The sequence below is a fragment of the Acromyrmex echinatior genome, chromosome 8 (genome assembly GCF_024713525.1).
Source record: "Acromyrmex echinatior isolate Ae372 chromosome 8, ASM2471352v2, whole genome shotgun sequence".
Classification (NCBI taxonomy): domain Eukaryota; kingdom Metazoa; phylum Arthropoda; class Insecta; order Hymenoptera; family Formicidae; genus Acromyrmex; species Acromyrmex echinatior.
The window spans coordinates 12201084-12225802 of record NC_141859.1 but is presented as its reverse complement, the minus strand read 5'-3'; the positions used below and the strand labels follow the sequence as shown (position 1 = coordinate 12225802).

Below are 24719 nucleotides of genomic sequence, written 5' to 3'. Positions count from 1 at the left end.
TTATTACGTAGACCGTGGGCCGTCGCATTTATAAGTTCGCGGTAAAACATTGAGATAAGGTCCAATTAGCTTATCAAAAAGGAAGGCTAGTTAAGTTGAAAAACAAAAAGGAACGACGATGGTAATTATAGACCCGTGTCGAAGAGAAACGAAATCGACGAGGAGATAACCGGCAATTTTTACGCGCGTATACGATCATTGTCATAAAACTCATAAATAATTTTTCATAAAAATCTTCTACTACTTGTATTTAGTGCATGTCGTGAGTCATTTAACCTTGGTATGTCAGTAGTCTTTAGAAAAACCGATTATCCCACAGACGATAAAAATATGTGGAAACGCTAAATATATAATCGCGTTGACAGAAAGTGATACATCTCTAAGTTTCAACAAAGAGCAATTTTTCATCAGATCATTTTTAACTTTTAGTATACACAATTAGATCATACTTGTCTTGTGCATTCTTCTCTTTGAAATATTAGGAACATCTGATTAAATAATGATCTCTATTCTTCTCTTTTTTAAATACGCCTTTACGAATATTTTATAAATATATACTATATGTATATGTAAGAATCATTTTGTATATTTGTAAAAGTAATGAAAAGTAATTAACCCAGGACATAATCAACCTAATACATGTAGTACAGGATCGAAAATCATCGCGTATACTAAAAGTTCTGAATTGGAACGTTTTAATTAAGATAATAAATAACTTTACCTTTTTCCGTGTTATGCTTTCAATTACATATATTTTTTTAAACTTTCTTATAGTTATAAGTTTTCAAAATTCGGATACTGTAACCCTAATACTAATTTTTATTTGTCTCACTTTTCTATCAACGTGACGATATGTTCTGTTTTCTTGCGACGATCGAATGTCGGGCGGGTCGTTTGCCGTCGCTAGGCGTCGGAACGCGAAAAAAGGTGCGTGTGGATGGCGTTCTCCAGAGTGTCTCCTCCTCACCTCGATCCCCATTGGCGACGCAAACGACAAAAAAGTGTGAGAGCGACTTTAAAATTTACGAGACTCAACTTGCTCTGACTCAGTTGCGCGTTCAACGCGAGCAAAACGTTTAACGATCGTCGCGCGGTTGACTATCAACGGAGTACAACGATATTTACGACGACCGATTTTTTGAACGATACATTGTGGGGTAAGGAGTGGGTGTGCATGATGTGTCATCAACCGACGCGACCAGGCATCCATATAAATAGTATTATATTTCACATTTCGTTACAGTTCAATAAATATCTTTCAAATTTTATTTACATAGGCGGCGGAGATTGCGCGAGGGACTTAAGAGAGAAACCCTTAAGAGATTAATCCTTTAACCGTAGTCGCGATCACAAAAACTACAGAACGAACATTCTAATCAGCATGTTGAGAAAACGTTATTAAAACTGATTAGTCGCGTCAACTCTTTAAGTGTCGATATGGCAGTGTTTGCAATCTTAAGCTTAAAGATTCGTATTACTTTGAAATAAAAAGGTATCATATTTTAAAATGATTAAAGAAAAATGATATAAGAAATACTTTTCGTTATTAGAAAATTCTATCTTTAAATAGTCGTCGTAACTTGAAGATCTTAAAGAGTTAATCGCGAAGAATAATAGATTTTTCGCTCGATAGTAAGATTTCTGTACTACTAGTTAAAGGTTGTTTCACGCGCATTGTTACAGCGTTGCAAACCGCCGTTGCAACGAATTGAATGATAATTTTCTTGCGGCTATAATATATTTATTTATTTTATTTCGCGCCGACAGTAGAAACGAAATCTGTCTCTAACGTCGAAGAGATTATTTATGGCACTAATTCGATCGTCTGCGAGTCAATCACATGTTCACCAAACATCACATACGCGCATAATAAATCTCGCGAGGATTGCTTCTTACAACACACACAGAATATCTTCGGAGAACATTGATAACATGTGTGATCTGCGAAATCCAGGAAAATACAGATCTTCTTGACGACTTGGCAATACGTTGAATAACGATAAGAATCAAAAGTTTTTCTTAAGCCCGAGAGTTTGTTTTACGTCACTATTCTCTAATCGATGATTTCTCGCGTAGTCCTTGTACGGTCATTGTATGATTAGAAGTATTTTATTCGCGCGTCGAAGTCTTTCAACGCTGCAGTTACAGGAACGTGTGATAAAATTTGCGAGATTAGTTCGAATCATACGATGATCAACCACAGCCGTGTCGGCCACTATAGTTTCTCCAACGCGCGACTGTTCGTCAGCAACTCCCTGGTGAGTCTCCATACTTGCTTCGCGGCGTTTTCCAGACCACTGGGCGATTTTCCCTTGAACAGATCAAGATTCGGTAGGAAGTAATGTGGGCATCTGCGACACTGCAGGCAGGAGATTAGCTGCAGAAATATGCCGTTTATTCGCTCGGCCAGGCAACCCTCATCCCATTCCGCCTCATGCGGATGTTTCTCGCACTCATACAGTAATAGGGTTTTCATGTGATAACTGGTGACTGGATTCCCTGGTAGGTCGAGATGCCGGTCTCTGAGAGTCTTCAGTATACTGAGGCAACGCCTCCTACTCGCACCTTGCAACAATCGATTCTCCGCGTCGATAAACGACAACGCCCAAGCGTCACCCTCCATGGCAGATTGTTTGCCCTGTAGGCCTATGCATTCTTTCGAGAGCATATCGAAACCTTCCGCCTTCACCTCGGCGACGATGTTTGGGTGAGGCCAGGGTATGTGTGCGATCGGCCAATGAGAGGCTGATCTGGGCCAAAGTCCGGCGCACTTAAAAGCTGGCGTAATCTGTACGACGTATCGCTCGCGTATCCGCAGCTTCACCTCGGTCGTGTCAGCAATCATCTTCACTGAATCCCGATACGTGCACTTGTCGCAGGCCTGCGCCACTAGGGTTTGAAACCTCGAGCGTATCTTCCTGGCTGACAAGTAACCAGATGCGGTGATGAATTCCACCCAGAGGGACATGGATCTTTTGCGTCCGTCGCTCAGCTTTAGCACGGCGCAGCCCGGCAGGGTGCCGTCATCCACAAAGTTCAACACGCCCATCTGATTCAGGTAGATGACGATCTCGAACTCCGTCGGCGAGATAACGTCGAGGCCGTCGAACCGGCCGTTGTAATCCGTCAAGGACGAGATGAATCTCGGCTCCTGCACCTCCACCTCTTTTAGCACATCCTGCACGACTCGACACACCTCCTGAATGGTTTTCGCCACCTGACTTTTTCTGTTCATCACCCGTTCGCCGAAGTACTTGTTGAACTGATAGACCATCCTGGAGTGGGATGAAATCATATCAGGCGGTACCAACATCGTACACCGCCTGTAGTCCACGGATGGTTATTATATAGTTTTTTTCAGCTTCTCCGGTTCATTACATTCTCGTTTCTTCTCATCCAGGCCTTTTTCCTTGCTTCGCGTTGTCATCGAGCCGCCTTGCGCGATTTATCGCATTGTGGAAAACCGCGATACTCGTTGCTCGTGAACCAGCGATGGTTTGGTTCCGTTAAATTTTCACCTGGTGTTCGCCAGGACGCACTGCGCGTTGGAGACACCAACGAAGCGAGAGGAAGAGGTATCACGAGCGTCTCCGTGCAGGAGCAGATTGCCGACTGCGCTGATGTCTACCTCCTCCGCGTCACCCATCCTCCGCGGCAAGCACGAACGTACAGCGTTGCTGGCACGCCTCCTCCGGCAGATTACGCCTTCTGGTAAGGTGTTTTAGCCAATCGGAGGTCTGCCACGCTTTACGGGCGTGGTTAACTGCGCCAGACCTACAAGATCGATCCGGCACAGATACTCCAGCGTTTATGTGTAACGTAGCATGATAGGGGAACGAAGGTAACGCGAGGCAACCCTCGTGGTAGCCCTTCTTCCTCTCCATGAATTATGCAGGAACTGCTTAGTTTATTTCCCATCCACGAGGGCACGGTACCTCCTCTGCAGCCCCTTTAGTAATTCCGAAATTTTAGACATGGTGGACCACAACCGTGTCTGTATTACCGGATAGAGTTACCTCGAATTCCTGTTCATATGTCAAAGATATTTTATCTTCAAAAGATTGGAAATGGAAGTCAATGGACTATAATAATTATTCTTGATCAGCTAATGGGATTAGGTTTATTAAAAAATGTCCTCCCTTTTTAAGCATAAATTAATTTAAATATTTTTAGATGCAAATTATTTTATCTTCAAAGCATTGACATTACAAGGCAACTATTGTAATCAACTTATTGGATAAGAATGATCGAAAAATATTTTTTTTGGAGCATAAATGAATTTAAGTATTTTTAAATGCGGACAAGTCGATTGAAAAATAATTAATGTTTTTATTTCTTTATAAAAAAATGAGAATAATTACAATTTTCATGGCAATAACAATTGCAATAAAAAATTCATTGCTAGCATTGATGAAGCAATTGTATCTTCTAATCGTTATTTCCATCACTTCATGAAATATGAAACAAAGAAAGATGTATTCTTTAATAAAGAAAATTAAAAAGTACAAAACGATCTTGTAGCATCTTAATGTATCTTATAATGATAAAAACACTGCAATTTCTTGTAGTGAAAAATGTAATTTGAGATTCTACAGTCAACAGAAATCTTTACTGTTCGTGTTAGAGTGCAATAACAATTATCATTCGTATTTGGAAATGGCCAAACGCATAGTAAAGCAAGAAAAGTGAATGGCACCGGTAACGAATGTCATCACCAAGAAAGGAAGATACGGAACGTTAAGGATAAAATTAAGATAAGAACGTGATATTCTAGGTAGGTTTATAATGAAGTTGATAGTCTTCGCTTCCAACGAGTTGTTCAAGGCTTCTATAATATACATGTTAAATAAGTATTTGGCATAATAATTGTATAGTACATGCGTATCAATCGATATACAGCACATTAAAAAAATGTTTTCCTGTAAGAGAAAAGCTATTCTGCTGAAAGTTAATTAGCGTAGATACGATCATATTTTAGTATTGCATGTTACGAAACGTGAAATTTACGAACCAAATTACGAAAAAAAAATGTTTAGCAATTCTCCTCAAAATAAATTTGTGAAATTAATGTTTAATTAGCAAAAACATGTATTTTATATGATTATATTAAAATAATATTTTCATAGCAAAAATAATTTAATTATTGATACGAAACAATTAATTGAATAATATATATTTAAAAATGTACATATATACATACATATATATATATATATATGTTTATATATATATGTATAATTTCTTAAATAATACTACAAAACAATAATGAATAAAATGTCATAATCTCAAAGAGATTTTAATAGGATAATCTTTTCCAAAGTAAATAAATGTTTAGTGGAAGAGAAATTAATGTGTTTATTCATTATGTACATTTTACGTGTGTTTCAAATATATAATACATATAATATGATTATAAAATAAATATCATTTAAATCATTTAAATAATGTAAAGAAAATATGTATACTACATATATACATATAACAATAAGCAATGAAATTACCGTCGGACTTACTGCTAATCGATTATAAATATCAATCAATAAGAATAACAAATCACATTTTGCTTGGACGAAGAAATAATTATAATAATATTTAATTATTGAAACGTTTTACACGTTTTATATATTTATATGTTTTTTAAACAATCTAGAATGTGAAAATGATCCTGTTTCATTAAGACTTAAAATGAAAATTCATTTGCTAATACAGTTTCATACAGAATATCATTGAATTTTCAGAAAACATTCTGTCTTCGGAATTTATTTTTTTATCTTATTACTATTATAATTCTGGTATTTCGTTGTTTTAATTGAGATGGAGTAGTTATTATTGCACTAAATTATACGAAATATTCTACATTATATATGTTTCAACAGAATCAATTACACAACGTGTCCATTGCATAACATTTCACATTAACTATCGAGAATGCCATACTTAGCACTTAACTAGTCGCATGGGTATTATAAGCTTAATTGCTGTGGCATTGCTTATTTTATAGCAATTTACGTCATTCAAAATGAAATATTAATATAATGATTATAGGGAGCAAATGTATAAATTAAAATACAACAATTAGAAGAATTAAATTATATCTTGCGGCATATACCTATGTTTAAGTAGTTTAGTTGATCATATACTTTTCGCTCTTTTTTCCTTTAAATTTCTATAATTTGTGTAAACGTTATATCGCAAATTATAGAATTGTTTCCATGTATTCGTGAGGATATCATTCGACAACTGATTATATATACAGTTTCCTTTTTTTAAACAATCAATAAATAAATATCATTTAGTTCGCTAAAATATATAAATATATTTGAGTTTATTTTATTTAATAGACGAAATTTTTACGACACAACACACACACTTGTATAAATGTAATCAATTTTAAAACAAGTTAAACATAATAGCTTCGCGTATAAAAGAACTATGGGTGGATTTGTAATTATATAACCGTTTGATTTCCATGCGACTGCTTAAATATTAAAATGAAAATTAAAACCTGAGTTATCTATGATCATTATTGCTCGTTAAATTGCGATTGTTATTGAAGGAAAACGAGTACAGTTTAAAATCTGTTCTACAATAGGAATCGCAAATCGTAAACCGTAAAAAATTAATCAATCATAATAGATTATTTTTATCATATTCAATTGTGATTGGTCAATTTCTTACAGCTTACGATTTGCGATCTTATTGTAGAACAGGCTTTAAACGGCTTACGTGTCGAGAATCATTTGTAACAATGTACCAAGCCCTTCATACAAGCGTGTATTAAGTAATAACAGTAATACAATACTGTTTGCGTGTAGTATCAGAGAAGCACGTAATACCATGCGATAAAAATCTCAAAATTGTGTCACACGTTGTTTCTCTGTTCTCGTCGTTCCGCGCTTTTCTCGTGCTTTCGAGCAGGAGGACGCTAAAGCTTCTCCAGTGCGCGGCTATTCGTGAGCAACTCCCTCGTAAGTCTCCAAACTTGTTTCGCAGCGTTTTCCAGACCGCTTGGTGACTTTCCCTTGAATAGATCGAGATTTGGCAGGAAATAATGCGGACACCGCCGACACTGTAGGCAAGATATCAGCTGCAGGAAGATGCCGTTAATACGATCGGCCAAACAACTCTCGTCCCATTCGGTCTCGAGGGGATGTTTCTCGCACTCGTGTAGCAGCAGCGTCTTCATGTGGTAGCTGGTGACGGGATTCCCAGGCAGATCAAGATGTCGATCCCTCAGAGTTTTGAGTATACTGAGACACTTTCGACGACAACCGCCCTGTAGCAGCCTGGTTTCCGCTTCCGTAAAGGACAAGACCCAGGCGTCGCCCTCCATTGCCGATTGCTTGCCTTGAAGTGCGACACTCTCCTTCGACAGCAGGTCGAAGCCCTCTGTCTTGACTTCCGCCACCAGATTGGGATGCGGCCAAGGTATGTGTGGTATCGGCCAATGAGCGGCAGATCGCGGCCACACGCCGGAACATTTGAATGCTGGCGTGATCTGTACGACGTATCGCTCCCGTATTCGTAGTTTCACTTCGGTGGTGTCGGCGATCATCTTTACCGAGTCCCTGTAATTACATTTGTCACAGGCCTGTGCTACCAGAGTCTGAAACCTCGAGCGTATTTTTCTGGCCGACAGATAGCCAGACGCGGTGATAAATTCAACCCAGAGGGACATGGACCTTTTACGTCCATCGCTGAGCTTCAACACGGCGCAGCCCGGCAGGGTGCCGTCGTCAACAAAGTTGAAAACTCCCATCTGGTTCAGGTAGAGGACCACCTCGAATTCACCCGGCGAGATCACCTCGAGACCCTCATAGCGGCCGTTACACTCGGTCAATGAAGAGATGAAGCGTGGCTCCTGCACTTCGACCTCCTTGAGTACATCTTGTACGACCTTGCACACCTCTCGTATGGTTTTTTGCACCTGGCCCATGCGAGCCTGTACCCGTTCGGCGTAGTACTTGTTCATCTGGTACAGCATCTTCGATGGGCCACCCATAATATCTTGTGGAACCAACATCATGACGAGACAGTCCACGTTCGATGATCCTGAGGATGTTCACTCGTTTCGAACGAACGAGTCTCATTCTCTCATGCGTATATTCACTCACTAATCATGTCATTGGTATCGTTATTGTTATCGTCAATCGTTTTCCCGTGCATGATTCCGACGGCACCCGGGCGATCACGCTATGTCGATGTCGTCCCGATTTTCAGGTCGGGGGAAAGGCACTGCTCAAAATTTGCAGTCTCAAAAAAAGGTCGCCCGGAACGGGTTACGGATGACGAACCGTGCGTGCCTAATCGCGCGGCAGGTGTACGTGCAACGAGCGCAGCTCGAGGTGTCCCGCGCGCGCGACGACAGAGAAAACGTCGCTGACCACCGGCTGGTTCTACTGCTTATTGTAGTTGTGTGCTCCGTTGCTGAAGTCCCGCCTTCCAAACGACAGGGTCACGTGGAGTGTGCGCGTTGTTACCACGCCTCCTGTCGTTCCTCCTCCACTATTCCTCCTGCCGCTCGTGGTACCATCGCTATTGATGCGTAGCGATAAGCTATGCGATTTAAGGAACTCTATGACATTCCATTACGAGTAATACTTCAAGTTACTTTCGGCAATATTTCTATCTAGTCATAGTTTTGTAAAAAATATCGAAGAATTTTTGTAGAAATTATTAATAAACTATAAAACATAGAAATATATATATTGTACATTAGCACTAATAATAAGACACAAGGCTTGAAACGTGAATTTTTATTTAGCTATATCTATTTTAATTTTTATGGAAAGTTTCTCGAAGAATTTTTAGGATTTTTCAATAAATTAATACAGAAATATTCGTCATTAAAATATATTTGAAATATACTTGAAATTTGATTTCTTTTTAGTCATAATTGATAATTGATTTTCATGAAAAATTTTAAAAAATTTTTATGGAAATTTTTAAATAAACTAAAACAGAATATTACGATAGCCTTGATTCTCACAGAAAATTTTGAGGAATTTTTGTTTAATAAATTAATCATAGAAAGAAAGAGATAGAGATAGATAAATAGATAGATAGCTAGATAGATAAATAAATAGAGATAGAGATAGAGAGAGAGAAGTATTATGTACCATCACAAAAGGCAATGCTTGAAATTTGATAATCATGATGAAGATAAAGATAATGAAATTTTAAAATAGTATGGTCATTTCAAACTGAATTGTGCAAACTTTGTTTAAAACTTTCTTATCGATTAAAATAATCTTATTAAGCAATAATACAAACTAAAATTTTATCAAAGATTTTATAAAATTTATTTGTTATATTTAAGTCGCCTTTATCTTAATTCTATTCATATATATTCATATATATTAGTAGCTGAAACATATTCAAGCAACTGGATGGCTAGTTCGCGAGATTCCATAGCACGATAATTCCAAACATAACCAAATGAATAGATACGATAACGTTTTGTTGAAAGGATCATTTGGCGCTGGCATAAAAGATGACAACGTTTCCCGAACATTGCCGAACGCAAAATGGAGCTTCAATCTTGATGGTACGCGCGCACAAATATATACACCATAGAGGCAGGTGTGCGCGACGAAAAATAGCTTACAAACACGAGATACTGGTGCCTCCCTTTTATAGTATAATCGTAAAAACTCATGCTACATAAATCCACCAAAGAATACTGATCGACCAGACGGATATATCGCAAGATTGTGCCGATTAAAGACCTCCATACATATATCTTTGATCATATCTTCGATCATCAGTATGTTCTTCGCCCGCTTGATCGATTCAACCCTTTGCAATAAAATAGAAAGTAAACATGATTATCAATACATACGTAATATTTTGTTGTAAATATATTTCTATCGATTTTAAATATTATCAAGAAAATTTGAGATATCTCTTACTGTGATCTCAGACTTCTATATATTATACTTAACTATTAATGCCTAGTTAGAATTTACAGTAAACCATACTTACTCTGGGATATATACAGTGTGTAATAAAAATATGCGCGGTTGAATCTAAATAAATAAAAGATAATATTGATAATAGTGAGTTTAAATAAAAATATTGAGGAGTTCATGATGTGTTACGCATTTGATAATACGTTGAAGTTTAACATCTTGTATATTTCTTAGTTATTTCAAAAGTGACACAACTAAACAAAATGTGAGTTATCATTAACCTTTGAGTTATCATTATTTGTGAATGAATTAGATACAAATTACGCAACCATCAAAAATTTATAGTCCAAATTTTATATTAAAAAAGTCTTCTTCTTTTTATTTATAAAAATGATACAACTCGAAATGTGTCTATTATAGAGGGTGTTATAATCTTTTTGGAGATCTTTTTTTTTAAAGAACAACGCTAGTGCTATTTGATCGACGGACTATAAACTTAAAGAACATTTTTAGCGTTAAAATAATTTTGGTGATCAAGTTAGAAAAAAAATTATTTTATTTTGAATTTAGTCATTTTAGCTGATTGAGGCAAATGTAAATCTATTGGTGATGTTTTATGTTACTTTTAATGAATTATTCCGGACTTGTAATTTTATAGGATATTAAAATCATACTTTAAAAAAGACAATTTTTTAAGAGTTGCGAAATAAAAGTTATAAAAGTGACATTTAATCATGTTTGTAAGAGTATATCTTTTTATCAATATTTGATTAGTCAATAATTTTTTATTAAGTCACAAAATAATTTTTTTTTCTTTTTCTGAAAAGTTATTAATTTTTTTAGATGTATCATTTTTGAAGTAAGAGAACAATATGATTTTTATTTGATATGAAATATGGCGGCATTGCTATGAAATCTATGACGTTATTTTTTTAGTATTTTTCATAATGCTATAATCATTAATATCCTAATCGGGAATTCAATTCTATATTTTCAAATACTGGGGAAAATGGTAGTAATCCTTTTGATATCTTTTTATTTCATTTACTTCGTTACGCCGTCCATCACTGTCCAGCTTGTTGTTTATGCTCTGATTGCCAAAGCTGCAGTAAAACGACGCGTTAGGCTAGAGAGTCGCGCCATGTTCAATTCGTGCTTCTCGTTCGTGGATAATCGAATAAAGCTCGAGAATCTAATCTACTTCAAGTTGGAGTGGTAGATTGGTACCCGGCGGTCCCTACTTCTCTTTTGCTAATACGACTTGATTCATGAGCCGAGCACGTGTGTCGTACTCGCGATCTCTCTCTGTGTCGCTCTCCTTGTTTCGTTCGCCCATCTTGCGTTGGTGAGGCGAGGGGTCAAACGTTCTGCTACATCAGCCCTCGCATTAAGGCAGAACTCGAGGGCTCCTACCGCCCTAAATGTGCCTTTCATCATCCCATTTCGAGTTAATTCGTTTATCATCTGAATTATTTGTACACCGACGTTCTCGCGGCCTGGTTCGGAAAATGACACTCTTGAGAAATTATTGTTCAATCAGAAGTTACTGGAGAAACTATGAAAAAGATCAAATGAAACATCCCTAAATCGAAATTACGCACTGAAGTATAGGACTGCGTACTACATAATTATTTTGATGGTCCAACAAAGTTATTTTCAAATCCTGATTTAATTAAGTTTTCAGATACTTCAGCAAAACCGTTGTTTCTTTCCATATATGGTAATATTTATTAAACATTGCACCAATAAGTTAAATAAAATATTTATGTTTGGTAGATATTATCAGACTTTTTGTCAGTGAATTCACCTAAACAAATTTATTAATACAATAATATTATTCACCTCAGAAAGATTAGAATTACGAAGTTTGTGTATTGTTACTAGCTTATCGTTTTTGTCATAAATAGAAAAATAAGTTCGACCAATCGATGCTGCATGCCAAAATATTTCGCTTAGTATTGCAGTACAATAGGTATAAAAGCACCTTTAGTTGTCATTGCATATATAGACTCTCCTGTTTTCATTGTGTAACATTTCTATCGAGGATCGTGACGTATCTTCTGGGACGACCACTCCGGCAGACGGCACGCCGAGTCGACCTTGTAAATCAGCTCGAATGAACATCCCCGCGTAATCCTCAAGTAATCCGGGACCCGTTCGTTGAGCTTCGGCAGCCGGTAGAGAAGCGGTGGCCGTGGAGTACGTATTTCACGGTTTCTTTGTCAAATGGCACGGAAAATATAAATCGTCCCGACTGTCGGGATTCCATCTCGAAGAAATTGCCCCGATCGTTACGTAAATCTGTTACTTCGAGAACCATTTGTTGGATCGAACGATCGAAAAGAAAATAAAATTCCATTTCATTTAAATAATAAATACTTTTATCAATTTATTAGTTATTAATTTATTAATTATTAATTTATTAGTACTTTTATTAATTGAATAATAATATTTTTTATTAAATATAATAAGAAAACGATTTTGTATCCGATCACGTTATTACGAATTGCCTCGAACGTTTATATTTAAAAGCCAAAAGCTAAATGACAATTAAAAGCCGCTCACTTACGACGGAATTATTAATAGCAGCAGCAACTGATGTTCTAATCTCTTTAATATTCATAGACTACTAACTCACAGACGAGCCATTTAACGCGACAGACGGCTCGTTCGCATCTGTTACCGGAAACCGGTAGCATTATTTACTATTTTATGATAGCTGAAAAACCCGCGGCACGGGTTAATTGAATGGAAAAACATCGTTCTCTTTCCGCTGTCTATTGATGATTGTCATTAGTTCGGGCAGCTTTGTCGACCTATTGCCATCACATACTATCATATTTCGTGCCCATTGGCGATTTTCTTGTTACGCAGGTCAAAATATATGCATTTTCAAATAATTTCTTTTTTTTTTTTTCGTTCACGAGGCGGCAAATTTAGCGGAACGCGAGACGAGTCACGCTGCGCGATCGCCCTTTGTGTGTTACAGTGCGTTATCTCGCGCGATGCTGCGGTAATAAAGGTATGAGAACACGCACGTGGCACACATAATTCATCGCCGCTTGGGATCCACCACGATAGCACTCGAATGTTTCGAGCATTAGCCACATCCACGGAAACAGACGCTGCGCCTCCTGTTTCCGTCAACGTAGCAACCTTACGATTATTCTATAGATTTCGTAAAATTAATTTTTATTATTATTTTTTAACAATAGTAAATTAATACAAATTTATATCTTGCTCCTCCTTTCTAAAGCATTGACAAATCATTTAAATGTAAATAAAAAGAATTAAATATGCTGTCAGATGCAGATACAATTTTTCATTCTTATCATGTGTCATTTTATTCGATGAACCTAAATTATTGAATTAATAAAATGGATTCATTATATATTTGTTAGCCATACATATTTATTTATTTATTTAACTCTAACTAATAATTTTCCAAATTTTCTTAACTATATAGTATTTGTGGGCCCTATGTACTTTAAATTAATATATCTTTACGTAAAATGAATGTAATCGAACGATCTTTTTTCATTTTAAAGGTAAAAATCTAAGTAAAAAATTATGTAATTTAAAGTTACAAAATTATGTAATTTAAAGTTATGTAAGCTTGTGAAAAATATTGGTTATAAATAATATATATACATTTTTTTTTCTTTTCATAAACGTGAAAAGAATATCCGGAATATATCGTGAATACCAAGGGTTAATTTATTGATGCTGAAGACAATGAAATTTATGTATGAAGAATTATCCCTTCGGTGAACAACTGAGACGTATGCAAGCACAGCGTTTTACCAGTCATTCGTACACTATTTCACTATGCTTTTTGTATTGTCGTATCGTGATTTCGAAAGAATCATCATTCGAAACGCGGGGAGGCTGCTCATAGAGGTGTCCAAGTGAGCCCGACGAGCGAGCGGCGGGTCCATTATTGTCCGGCGCTTAATCTGTTTGTTGTATACCGCCGGCGGGCTGCTAAGTGGTATCCCATTCTATGGTATCCCTACGTTGTATATAGAACCAGCATACGACGGGGGAAAACCCTCTTGCGAACGCGACACATGTTGTTACATCACGTCGCCCATTGTCGCGGCGCAACCCCGGCGCTCCGCTGAGTCGGGACGGTTTCGGTTGGTGAGAGATGAGCACGGAGAGCATCATGGGGAGTTCTAATCGCGTACCACTTGACACTCAGCGGCCAGGACCTCTCTTTAACCGCGTGTGGTCTTCACCACCCAGTCGCTGGCTCGCGTCGCGACATGTAAACGTATTATTTTTACGTTCCACCGGTATGATGTACATTTTGCGGCTTGACGACGTCTCGAATAGAGCTCTCAGAGATGAATGTACTACATGTATATATAACTGATGTATATCCCAGAAGTATCTCGCGCATTACTCTTCTGAATATTATATAAATATATAAAAAATACTTTTTGAAGCAAAGAAGATCAAATATATTACAGACAGAATGATTTGTGGAAATAACTATAAATATTTAGCTAGATATAGATATAGATCTAAAAATAATTTTGTTAAACCATCAAAATATTTCAATTCAAGCATGATGAGCAATACTGCAAAAAATGTTGATAAATTCTAGCAACTAGCTTAAGCGTTTAACATAATTATTTCGATGGCTCAATAAAATTACTTTCAAATCTGTGTTTACCTAATTTTTAAATACTTCAACAAAACCGTTTTTCTCTCTATTGTAGTAAGCATTAATGCATATAGTTATGTATTGTTTGAGATTTATATTTCTCTTTAAATATATAAATATATAATATTATTTTATTAACAAAATATAAATTTGTATGCATCAGTTATAAATATCAATTCTTTTTCTTTACTCTTCAAGTATGAGAACTTTATTGCAACTACATATATAATTTATTAAAAACTACTTATATATGATTCTATTAGAAACTAATATGATTTTATTAGAAACATGTGAATATATCTCTAAAGAGTAAGATTCTATTCCAAAAATTGAACCAGTCTTAAAAAAGAGTGGCTCAATTTTCAATTTTTAAGAATAAAGTTTTACTCTTCAGATTGAAATTTACTCCAAAAGTTTTAGAAAGTAATAAGATATACGTTTCATTAAAGAATTGTCGATTAACGCAACAAAAAGGGGCTACATTACGAACAATACAAGTCGTATTTCTTTGCATGCAAGGGGATGATTACACAACAATGAATGAGCCTATCTAATCCTTGACAAGATTTAATGCGGAGTACGTGATATATCTGTACTGCTGCCGCAGGTATCCAAATAATGGATTCTGAGTCGCGGTGCGGCTCTTATCAATCTCGAGCAGTGTTTGCGGAGAGCTTGCGCAGATCGCCGTAGGGGTTGGTTCTATGCGTTCGCAGTGTTCGCACCCGGGCTGGTTTTCTACCTTGCGCGTTACGTTCATTATATACTATAGATCATCGCGTGACTCTTAAAGTTGTGAAAAGAAAATGAAAAAAATAAATACAATGCTTAAATTTGAAAAATAAATACTTGTGTAATGTAAATATATCGCTCGTTAATTTATAAAAACATGATTTTTATTATCATAAATGAGTTAAATAACTGTATCAATTAAAATTTTTTTATTGCTGTTTCAATCAAAAGTGAACTAACTTAACTTCTTAACAGATTGTTAAAATCATCACAAAGAGTGGCTTTTAAGGATTGTGAAAATGACAAAAATGACAACAATTTGATCATATCATTTTTTTTACTTTAAAAGTGACACAACAAAAGTGATTAAAAAAAAATTAAATTTTTCAGAATGGGGGAAAAGCTATTTTTTAACAACAGAAAATTATTGACATTCGTAATTCATCAAAAGTGACTCGAAATATTACTAACAGTTTATATTTACCTTGATCAGCTAACTAAAAAAATGGCTAAATTCAAAATGAAACAATTTCTTCAAACTTTAATGATCAAAAGAGTGAGTTTAAATTTTGCTTTTAAATCTTCTCTGTTGAAGACGTTCTTTTTTATTTACAAAGACGACGTAATTCAAAATGTGTCATTCTACAAAAATAATACATTTGTAGAAAATTACTATTATAAATTTTTATTGAAAACTTTAAAAAAAAACGACACAAGTGCTATTTAGAGGACATTTCTGCGACATTTCTGTTAAGTTAGCTTGCTTTTGATAATTGATAGAATAATTTTTACTTTCACTCATAGTGATAACTTAAAAATTATATTTTTTTAGTTGTGTCACTTTTAAAAAATAAACGATATTATTTCTCTTTTACAATAATTGTAAAACGTTTTACATCTACTGCGCTAACACTTCTCATGCCCGTTTCCATCGACAATTATTTCTTTTTGTTGTGACATTTATGATCCTTAAAGATTCGAATACTTTTACTGCCGCTTACTTTTTACAATTTTGACATGTCGTTATTAACGTTTAACATGTATTCAATGATTAAAAACATGTTTTGATATTTTTTTCTTTTTCCCTATTAATGAAATTGATTTGTTTCTCACACGTTCGACATCGAAAGATCATCATCATGCAAGGAATTTATTTTGACGACTTGTCGTGACGTTTTTGTGGAAATGTTACAAAATAAAATATATAATTATATTATACAAAAACAGTAGATTCCAAAACAGTACTTTTTATATTTTATTGATGATCCATCTTTTATTATTCGTTTGTACTCATTAGAACTAAAATCAGCAATTGTATTTATTAAACTAAAATCATACATAAAATAAAATGTTTATCATTTCATCAATTTGTTAAAATTTAATAATTGTTTTATTAAGGAATTTTAACATTTGTCTCCCTTTTGGTTTATATAATTTATATGTATAACTTCTATGTGTGATTCGTTCATATTTGTTCGTACTCCTTGAAGTCTACTATTACTATGAAATTATCGAAGTGTTTGCAAAAATACACTTAATTACTCGACTTAAGAGAGACTAAACGTTCTTTCGAATAAGTGAAATAATTATATAAACATGACGCTAAGGTGTCTTCGAGTATCGATATCGATAAGTTCAACATTTTTGGTTACGTTTACGTTTGCATACTCGCGTTTTTATCGGTAAAAAACGTTTTACAAACGACGAGGACCGTAGATAAGATCTTATTGACATTTCCGACCGCGCGGACCTCTCGAGCGTAATCAGCTGAATGGATCATTTCGACGGATTATTTCAAGGATAATTTCATTCGCCATGCGTAAAGACATCACGGTGGTACGATACGTCCTCATTAAGAGGCAAAAATTGAAGGCCTTATTAAATGTGGGGTGGTAAATCCGGGATCCCTCACTTTATCTTTCTTTCTACCCCCCTTCTTTCTTATGCCGTGTACGCCGGATCTTTTCCCGTCCACCCTGCACATTCTCTCGCTGAATCTCGTTCTTTTTGTTCTCCACCTCTCCCTCTTTCACCAACGAGTTGTTCACGACTCGTCCGAGAGCGCAAGTCCGCGAGGTCCTGGGATCGATTCTCGGCTCAGCAGGAGGCTCCTCCTACCATGACGGCCATCTTGCAACCAGCACTAGTCTCACTATATCACATCACACTTCACTGCATCGCGGTTGCATTCTTATATTCAGCCATGCGCTCGTATCCTCGGACCATCCCGCCTTGGACTTCAATGGGGCACTTTCCTTCGATATTGGAAAATGCTTGTTTAATTATTAATGCAAAGAACACCTTTCGCTCATTGCGATAAACAATTAATTGAAAAAGTGTAAACATTATTTGAAATTTAACAACTTATGTAAAAATGATAGCAGATACAATAATAATAGTCTAAGATTAATCAAAGGATATATACCTGTAAAATATGTAAGTTAGTCCTTTATAATTATAAAATTATGAAAATAATACTATACTATGTTACTATAAATAATATTGTATATAAACTCATAAGTACAGAAGCAACGTTTGCAATATTGTTAAATGCCACAATGTTATTGTAGTGCTGGAATATTCGAGAGGATAATCACTAGCTAAAATATTGTCCTATAGATTACATGATTTTATTTGATTTCATGTAATTTCATCTGATTACAAATAATTTTTTTCATTACGTATGAAGTCAAAATATATAATTTTATTTAACATTATGCAATGATATCTCGAGATTGCATATGTAATTATCGAATTATACATAGAGATTTCATATGAATTTTATAATGATTTCGAGAACTCTGCCTCACAATTACATTACGTGGTTATCCCCTCAGGAATGATCAGTATGAATGTTATTTGTACTTAATGTTATTTGTGTTATTTTTAATATTTTTTTAACACAGATATGAAAAGATTAATAAAAAGAGTGCGTTTCTAATTTATGTTTCAGGTGCTGAAGTACTGTGACCATTTGCACGGAAAATGGTACTTTTCCGAAGTCCGCGCGATCTTCTCCCGACGTTACTTGTTACAAAATGTGGCCATCGAAATCTTCCTTGCAAGCAGAAGTAAGTGCCGACAATTTTTCTCGTTTTGTTCATCCTCAATCAGCGAACCGCTTTTGGATGAGAGCGCATTCAGTTTCTTGTCGACGCTCCGAGTTCCTTTCCTTTCGTGTTATTTCGCGCGACAAGGATGCGATCTGATCCTACAAACGGAATCTCGAACTCGCTGCAAGGTGTTGCACGCGCGTGTTCGTTTTTATATAATAAATATCTTTTGCCCGCATTACACCTTTGTCTCTTTCTAAATCAATTTATTATTTAATCCCGCGGGCGCATCTGCAGTTATTGCTGTACTTCATCCCGCAGCGTCATATCGTAATTGTAATATACGTATATCTTTGATAACCTCACATTTCCGTAAATAATTTTTAATTGAGAATTAATGTAAAGTCGTTGTATTAATTGAAATCGATTTCATTTTAATTTAATATCAAGCAGTAAAATCGAAATTTTAAATACATATATCAATGAATTCATCATTTCGCTCGTGTGATTACCAATAATGACGTTTTTATTTACAATTGTTGCTTCTTTGTTTATCCGAGAATTGTTGTATCCTATAACAAACCGAGCGAGAGGATTATTTATACCTGCCTTGGACCACTATCCTGCTGATTATTTCTCTGAGGCGCAGATAAATTTCCAGGTGTTCCCCGATTCTAATCTGATCTTGACTTTCGATGCGTCGTCGTCGTGAGGAGACGTTAGCGGTGGAATGTCATCCCTGCGAGGTGCCTTCGCCGTTTATTAAAAAAAATCACTGGAAACGCGTGTTCGTTAGTCGAAAAACGCCGGGGAACATGCAAGGATTGCGTCTCCTCTTGCGATAAATCGTCGAACAATAAAAACCGAGAACGAGTTACTTTATAACGGGACCACAGTATAACTTTCGGTCATCGGGCTGCGTGCTTTACGTTATAGTCATTGCATTATAGTCATATCATGTAACTTTTTCCTTAGGAAACGTGAAAAGTGAATAAAAAATTTCATTTTTCACGTTTCCGCTTTAGAGAAAAAGTTACATGCAATAATTATGAGGGGACCTTTTTGTTATTGAACACAACAGTTAGACAGTTAGTCCTGCAAGACGTTAGTATATTCTTATGATCACCTCTTCATACGCTACTTTAAATCCGCTCGCGGTATTTACATGATTGGTCATTGCAAATGTCGCCGCGAATAAGGGCGGTTTCTGTGATGAGTAAGTGATTACTGGAGCATCTGCTTACCATTAGCAGCGTGTGAATGTTTATAATTAGAAAATTAGCAATTTGCTTGTACCAGCATGAATCGAAAGAAAAACGTGAAACAGCTGGACAGACTATATATTGCTGCATGCGTAATAAATACGTATGTTTAATAAGATGTATGTTACAGAAGGTGAACTGATGAAGAATGTCGATTTACATTACTTGAGAAGATATTCATACACAGTAAAAAACATTCTGTTTAAAACCAGTTCTTGTTAAAATTATTATATTGAATTTTTATTCAAATGTAAATTTAATATAATGTGATTATGTTAGGTCTGTTTTTTTATTGCTGCACTCTGAACCAATGCAATAAGTTGAAGTGAAATAAATATATGTTTCACTTCAATTTATTGCTACGTGTACTAATTCAGAAAGTGTAGCAATAATAAACATGTCTATTATTTGAACATTTTGCATTAAATTTATATTCAATATTTCTTAATATTAAAATAATACATGAATAAATGAATAATTAATAATTAATAAATGAATAAATAAAAATAATGTTAATGTGTGTTAATTTATTATATTATAAATTTTAATGAAGAAATACGCTTTCATAATTTGCTTACAAATTATGTCAGAGCTATATTTTTTGTATTTTTTAATATTTATGTTATTTCCTAACATATTCATCTTGTGTTAAATTGACACAAAAATTTGGGTGGATAATTTGGGACACATAAAATGTATTGAAGTTAATATAAATTATTCAACTATGTATGTTTATTATAATTATGAGAATATATCAACTATTTAAAAAAAAAAGAAAAAATCGACTTTAAATATTAATATCGACTTTAGATATTCAGCCTATTTTATTTGTATACGTATAGAAGTAAAACCTATACGATTGAATTTTTCTTCTGTTTTAATTAAGATTTGCTCTCGTGTACAGATAGTTCGGTAAATTACTAGGAAGTATTTATGGTAACCATCTTCTCGCACGCTACCCTTTGAACTCTCAGGGGGAGCGTCGCGAACGCACTCCAAACGATTGGGTTTTCTTGTGCTTTCTATTATTTCACAGGAACAAGCTAATCGATTTTAAGATCTACAAATTTATTACAAATCTAGCCATTGTATAATAAATATATAATTATATACTTAATAATTTATCGCAATCTGATATCTTAATAATATTAGCATAATCGCATGATTAAGTAATAATACTTTTGCGCGGTATCTAAAAATAATAGTATCGCTTTATCTTTGTCACAATGTCTTCATTAAACTATAACTCTTATCAATATTTTTATACATATAAATATATGTATCAAATTGAAGAATTAGTTTCTGAAATAAGAAAGAAATTCTATCTCTCTCCTTTTTGTTCATCGTCCGAATGATTGACGTCGATATGTTCTCGAAATCGGACTCTCTTGCTAATAATTCACACTTTAACACCTTTTTGTCCACAGCTTCGATCCTGTTCGCGTTCTCGGACCAAGCGACGGTGAAAAAGATGATCAAGGCGCTACCGCGAGTCGGTGTTGGCATCAAGTACGGAATACCCCAGACTAGGTAAGCGATAACTGCCTGGAGGAAGGAAGCGCTTCTGTCGTTCCACGGAAAGATCCAAGGATCTCGGAATCTACTTCCAAACATGCTCGTCGCATTCCCTCGTTTCTTTGTCCCTTTCGGTAAGGCAAGCCAGGGACGGATCCAAAGCGCTTCTTTCTATAGATACTTACCATTTCCATTATCTATTTCGACTATAGAAACACAATGAATAAGAATGAGAGCATATTATAATTAGTCACTATCAGTGAATCAAACTGGGAAAAATGAGATAAAAATATTTTTTTTAATGATTTGTCGTCAAGTTGATTCTTGAAAGAGATAAAAAAATTTAGATTATGATATTAATACGTGTAAGTGATAACCTTAAAGTATAAAACTATATCTATACACGAGTGTGTCTTTTTATAACATTTTAATTATTAATTTGTTTCATTATCTGTATCATATTTCAGAAAGATGTTTTTATTTAATATAGTATTTTTTATTTAATTATTATTTTTTTATAAAAAATGAGACATTATTTATTTCTTTTTATTATTTTATTATTATATGTAGATGTTACTGAATTAGATTGAAGATATATTAAAAAGTGGAACTTTGTACAAGCAATAGTGAAATTTTTGTTAGTTTGTTTTCTATCTATTACTAACAATTATTGCATTATTTATATTATTTTATTTTCTTTCTTCATGCGTTCTTTAAAAAAATAAGTATTTATGGTATTTGAAAGAATAAAAGTATGACAATATGAGCGAGTGTAAGAAAGACAACAAGGACGTAAAATTCGTCCCTGCACGAAGTCCCATGTGTTTCTCGTATTGTGATGTCGTAAGTACCGAAGAGAGATTCTCGCAGGATACGAAGTCTCCCATAAGTCGGCAGGAATTGGCGGCAAGAACAGAGGTTCGCGTATCCGCGCTTCGACCCATCCATTAGAACGTTCCTATATACGAGATAGCCAGCGAGAAGGATACATCGGCCATAAATATACGACGGCGAACTCTGACGTTCTCTCTCCGACTGATTTGAGAGAGAAAATTCTTGGCTGACCGAAATAATTCGTCGGTATATAAAACGCGAATCCATCGTGACATATATCGGAAAACATATTTATTGAAAAAGAAAAGTTCTTTAGTTAAGTTATTTAATTAGCACGCCGCATTATTTAACATTTCGAAGAAGTATTACAATTACTGTTCGATTAATTTTAAATAAATTGATTTAATGAGTTTAGATTTAATCGTCATTTTTTAATTAAAGTATAATTCAGTATTAAAAATTTATATGTTTAAAATGTTAATTTTTTTTCATTCACTAAAAATATTCTTTATAAAAATTTTATATGATGAATATAAAGCATTCTATACATTTCTGTAATGTGAATTCGACATGAATTATTATGTGTAACAATTTAAAAAGAAGTTCGATTCTCCGGAAATTGATTTGTGTCCGTTTCGCAAAATAGTTGAATGCTGAGTAAAAAGTTATGACACTGTCATAAATAATTATTTTAAGTAGCTATCTCTCACGCTAATGTTCTCAATACAACTTTAATTAGCACAGGATAAATAATTACATACAATATATTCACAAAAAATATTTTACGCAGTAGAAATATCAAGAATAATTTCCATAAAACTTGCACGTGTGTATCTTTATTTATTCTTTATTTATTAAAACTATGTATAAATTGATAATTAGGAATTTTTTTTAGCATATCAGTTATGTGTTAATTTATATCTGCCGATCTTGCCAGGAATATTACTCTACTCCATAATTAACACAAATAGAATTTACTTTTAAAATAGAATCCTGATCGCATGCATAATTTATATGACAGTCGTATTTCGTATACTTTAAGCGGATTAATTTTACTATACGAAAAGTTTTGTACTATAATATTTGAAAAGAAACGGTTTTGCTGAAGTATCTAAAAATTTTAGCTAGATGCAGATTGGAAAATAACTTTGTTGAAAGTATTACAATAATTATATAGGATACTTAAGCTGATGGAATGTCAAAACTTTTTGCAGCGTTGATCATGCTTAAGTTTTCTATAAAATTATTTGAAAAAATTGTTCTTTCATATATACACACACACACACACACACACACACACACACACACACACACACACATACATAAATCCATATATATATATATATATATATATATATATATATATATACACACACATAAATAAGTTGAAGCATTTAACAAACAATACATTCCAAAATTTCCACATGAGAGAATGATCGACATTTATATTTCGAGAAATGCAGTCGGCACTTTGCCGATCGCATTGCAGCACTAGAAGTTTTCATGCTCGTATGAAATTTACGCGAGATGAATCCAAGAATTGAATTTATACATCCGGTCGTCGTCGTCGTGTGCCTCCTTTAATGTCTGAAGGACGCACGCCCGTTAAAGTCTCCTATATAAATCCTAAATCAGCGATCTTCACGTTCATAAAGAGAGTTTTATGGTGCGAACGCAAAATGCCGGTGTGCTCGTCCTGACGTAATTGCTCTTGTAAATTGGGCCCGACCGCCGTCTTAATTGCTTATCAAAGTTATATACACCGCTCATTTGATTTGGTAATTAAAACGCGCTGCGCGATGCCGAGAAGTGACACGTCTCGCAATATGGCCTACAATCTGGTATACAATTATATCGTTTTGGCGGCGAACTATAAATCATCCGAGCTTGTTCCGATTATGGATATTTCGTTGTTGGCGTATATAGTTACGATGTATTTAAACGTACGCATATGGATGTTCTTATTTCTATATGCCTACAATCTTTTATACTTTGATTTAACGAGCATAGATATGGACGTTTCGAATATTCATGGCAAAAATAAGTTGAGATGAAATTTTATATTGAAGTCGTTAATAATAATAATTATTATTATTATTTGAGAATTATTGTAATAGTTCTCCAAATTTTAGAACGAACAATTTTTTTCGCAATTAAATTAGACTTTGTTATGTATTTTAAGACGAAAATATTTAACTTCTTCTTTTCTATTTATTATTTCTTACTGTTATTGACAAACTTAATAATTACAAATACATTTTTGATTTTTCAATCATTGGATACATTCAATTATTGGAGTACTTACTTTAATTAGAGTAAATTAATTGGAGAATAATTTGCTGTAAAGTTGCGTTATTTTGTTTTCTGTTAGTCATATTTTACATATTTTAAACATGACTGTGTTTTTTATGTGAATGATCGGTAAATTTTATTTATTTTACAGACGAGCATCTTTGATGTCACCGCGACAGTTGATGAGGAGTTCCAATATGACTCAAAAATGGCAGCGTCGGGAAATATCCAATTTTGAATATTTGATGTTCCTGAACACAATTGCTGGTAAGTATCTTTACTTTGTAGATAAATGTAAAACGCGATCAAAATCGACTGGTGGTCGGCCGATTCCGCTTGGGTATCGATTGGAGAAAGAAGCGCGAAAGTAGCGAAGACACCAGGCTTTTTTATGGGTGCACACGGGCGGATGGAGTCTGTCATGGCGCATTAGGGATGTTCTCAATCA

At 34.6% G+C, this 24719-nt stretch overlaps 3 protein-coding genes across 8 annotated transcripts in view; 1 reads left to right on the top strand and 2 right to left on the bottom strand.

The window, feature by feature from the left end:
* The window catches only part of rg (A kinase anchor protein rugose), a 152462-nt gene that overhangs the window by 108299 nt on the left and 19444 nt on the right, over positions 1–24719 (top strand). For all 6 annotated transcript variants that reach the window (XM_087408548.1, XM_087408547.1, XM_087408546.1 and 3 more), the window contains 3 exons: positions 18269–18386; positions 21058–21160; positions 24423–24538. In XM_087408548.1, the coding sequence (XP_087264674.1) occupies positions 18269–18386; positions 21058–21160; positions 24423–24538 (337 nt within the window). The remainder of the gene's footprint in view (positions 1–18268; positions 18387–21057; positions 21161–24422; positions 24539–24719) is intronic.
* LOC105146055 (protein mab-21) lies at positions 1206–4959 on the bottom strand. Its single transcript, XM_011056086.2, has one exon. The coding sequence runs from the start codon at positions 3311–3313 to the stop codon at positions 2216–2218; it is 1098 nt and encodes a 365-aa protein (XP_011054388.1). The 5' UTR covers positions 3314–4959; the 3' UTR covers positions 1206–2215.
* LOC105146056 (protein mab-21) lies at positions 5331–8576 on the bottom strand. Its single transcript, XM_011056087.2, has one exon. The coding sequence runs from the start codon at positions 8024–8026 to the stop codon at positions 6926–6928; it is 1101 nt and encodes a 366-aa protein (XP_011054389.1). The 5' UTR covers positions 8027–8576; the 3' UTR covers positions 5331–6925.

What these genes read in the sequence shown, in the direction of transcription:
- LOC105146055 (XM_011056086.2), bottom strand. Translation starts at nt 3,313, where the DNA reads ATGTTGGTACCGCCTGATATGATTTCATCCCACTCCAGGATGGTCTAT.
- LOC105146056 (XM_011056087.2), bottom strand. Translation starts at nt 8,026, where the DNA reads ATGATGTTGGTTCCACAAGATATTATGGGTGGCCCATCGAAGATGCTG.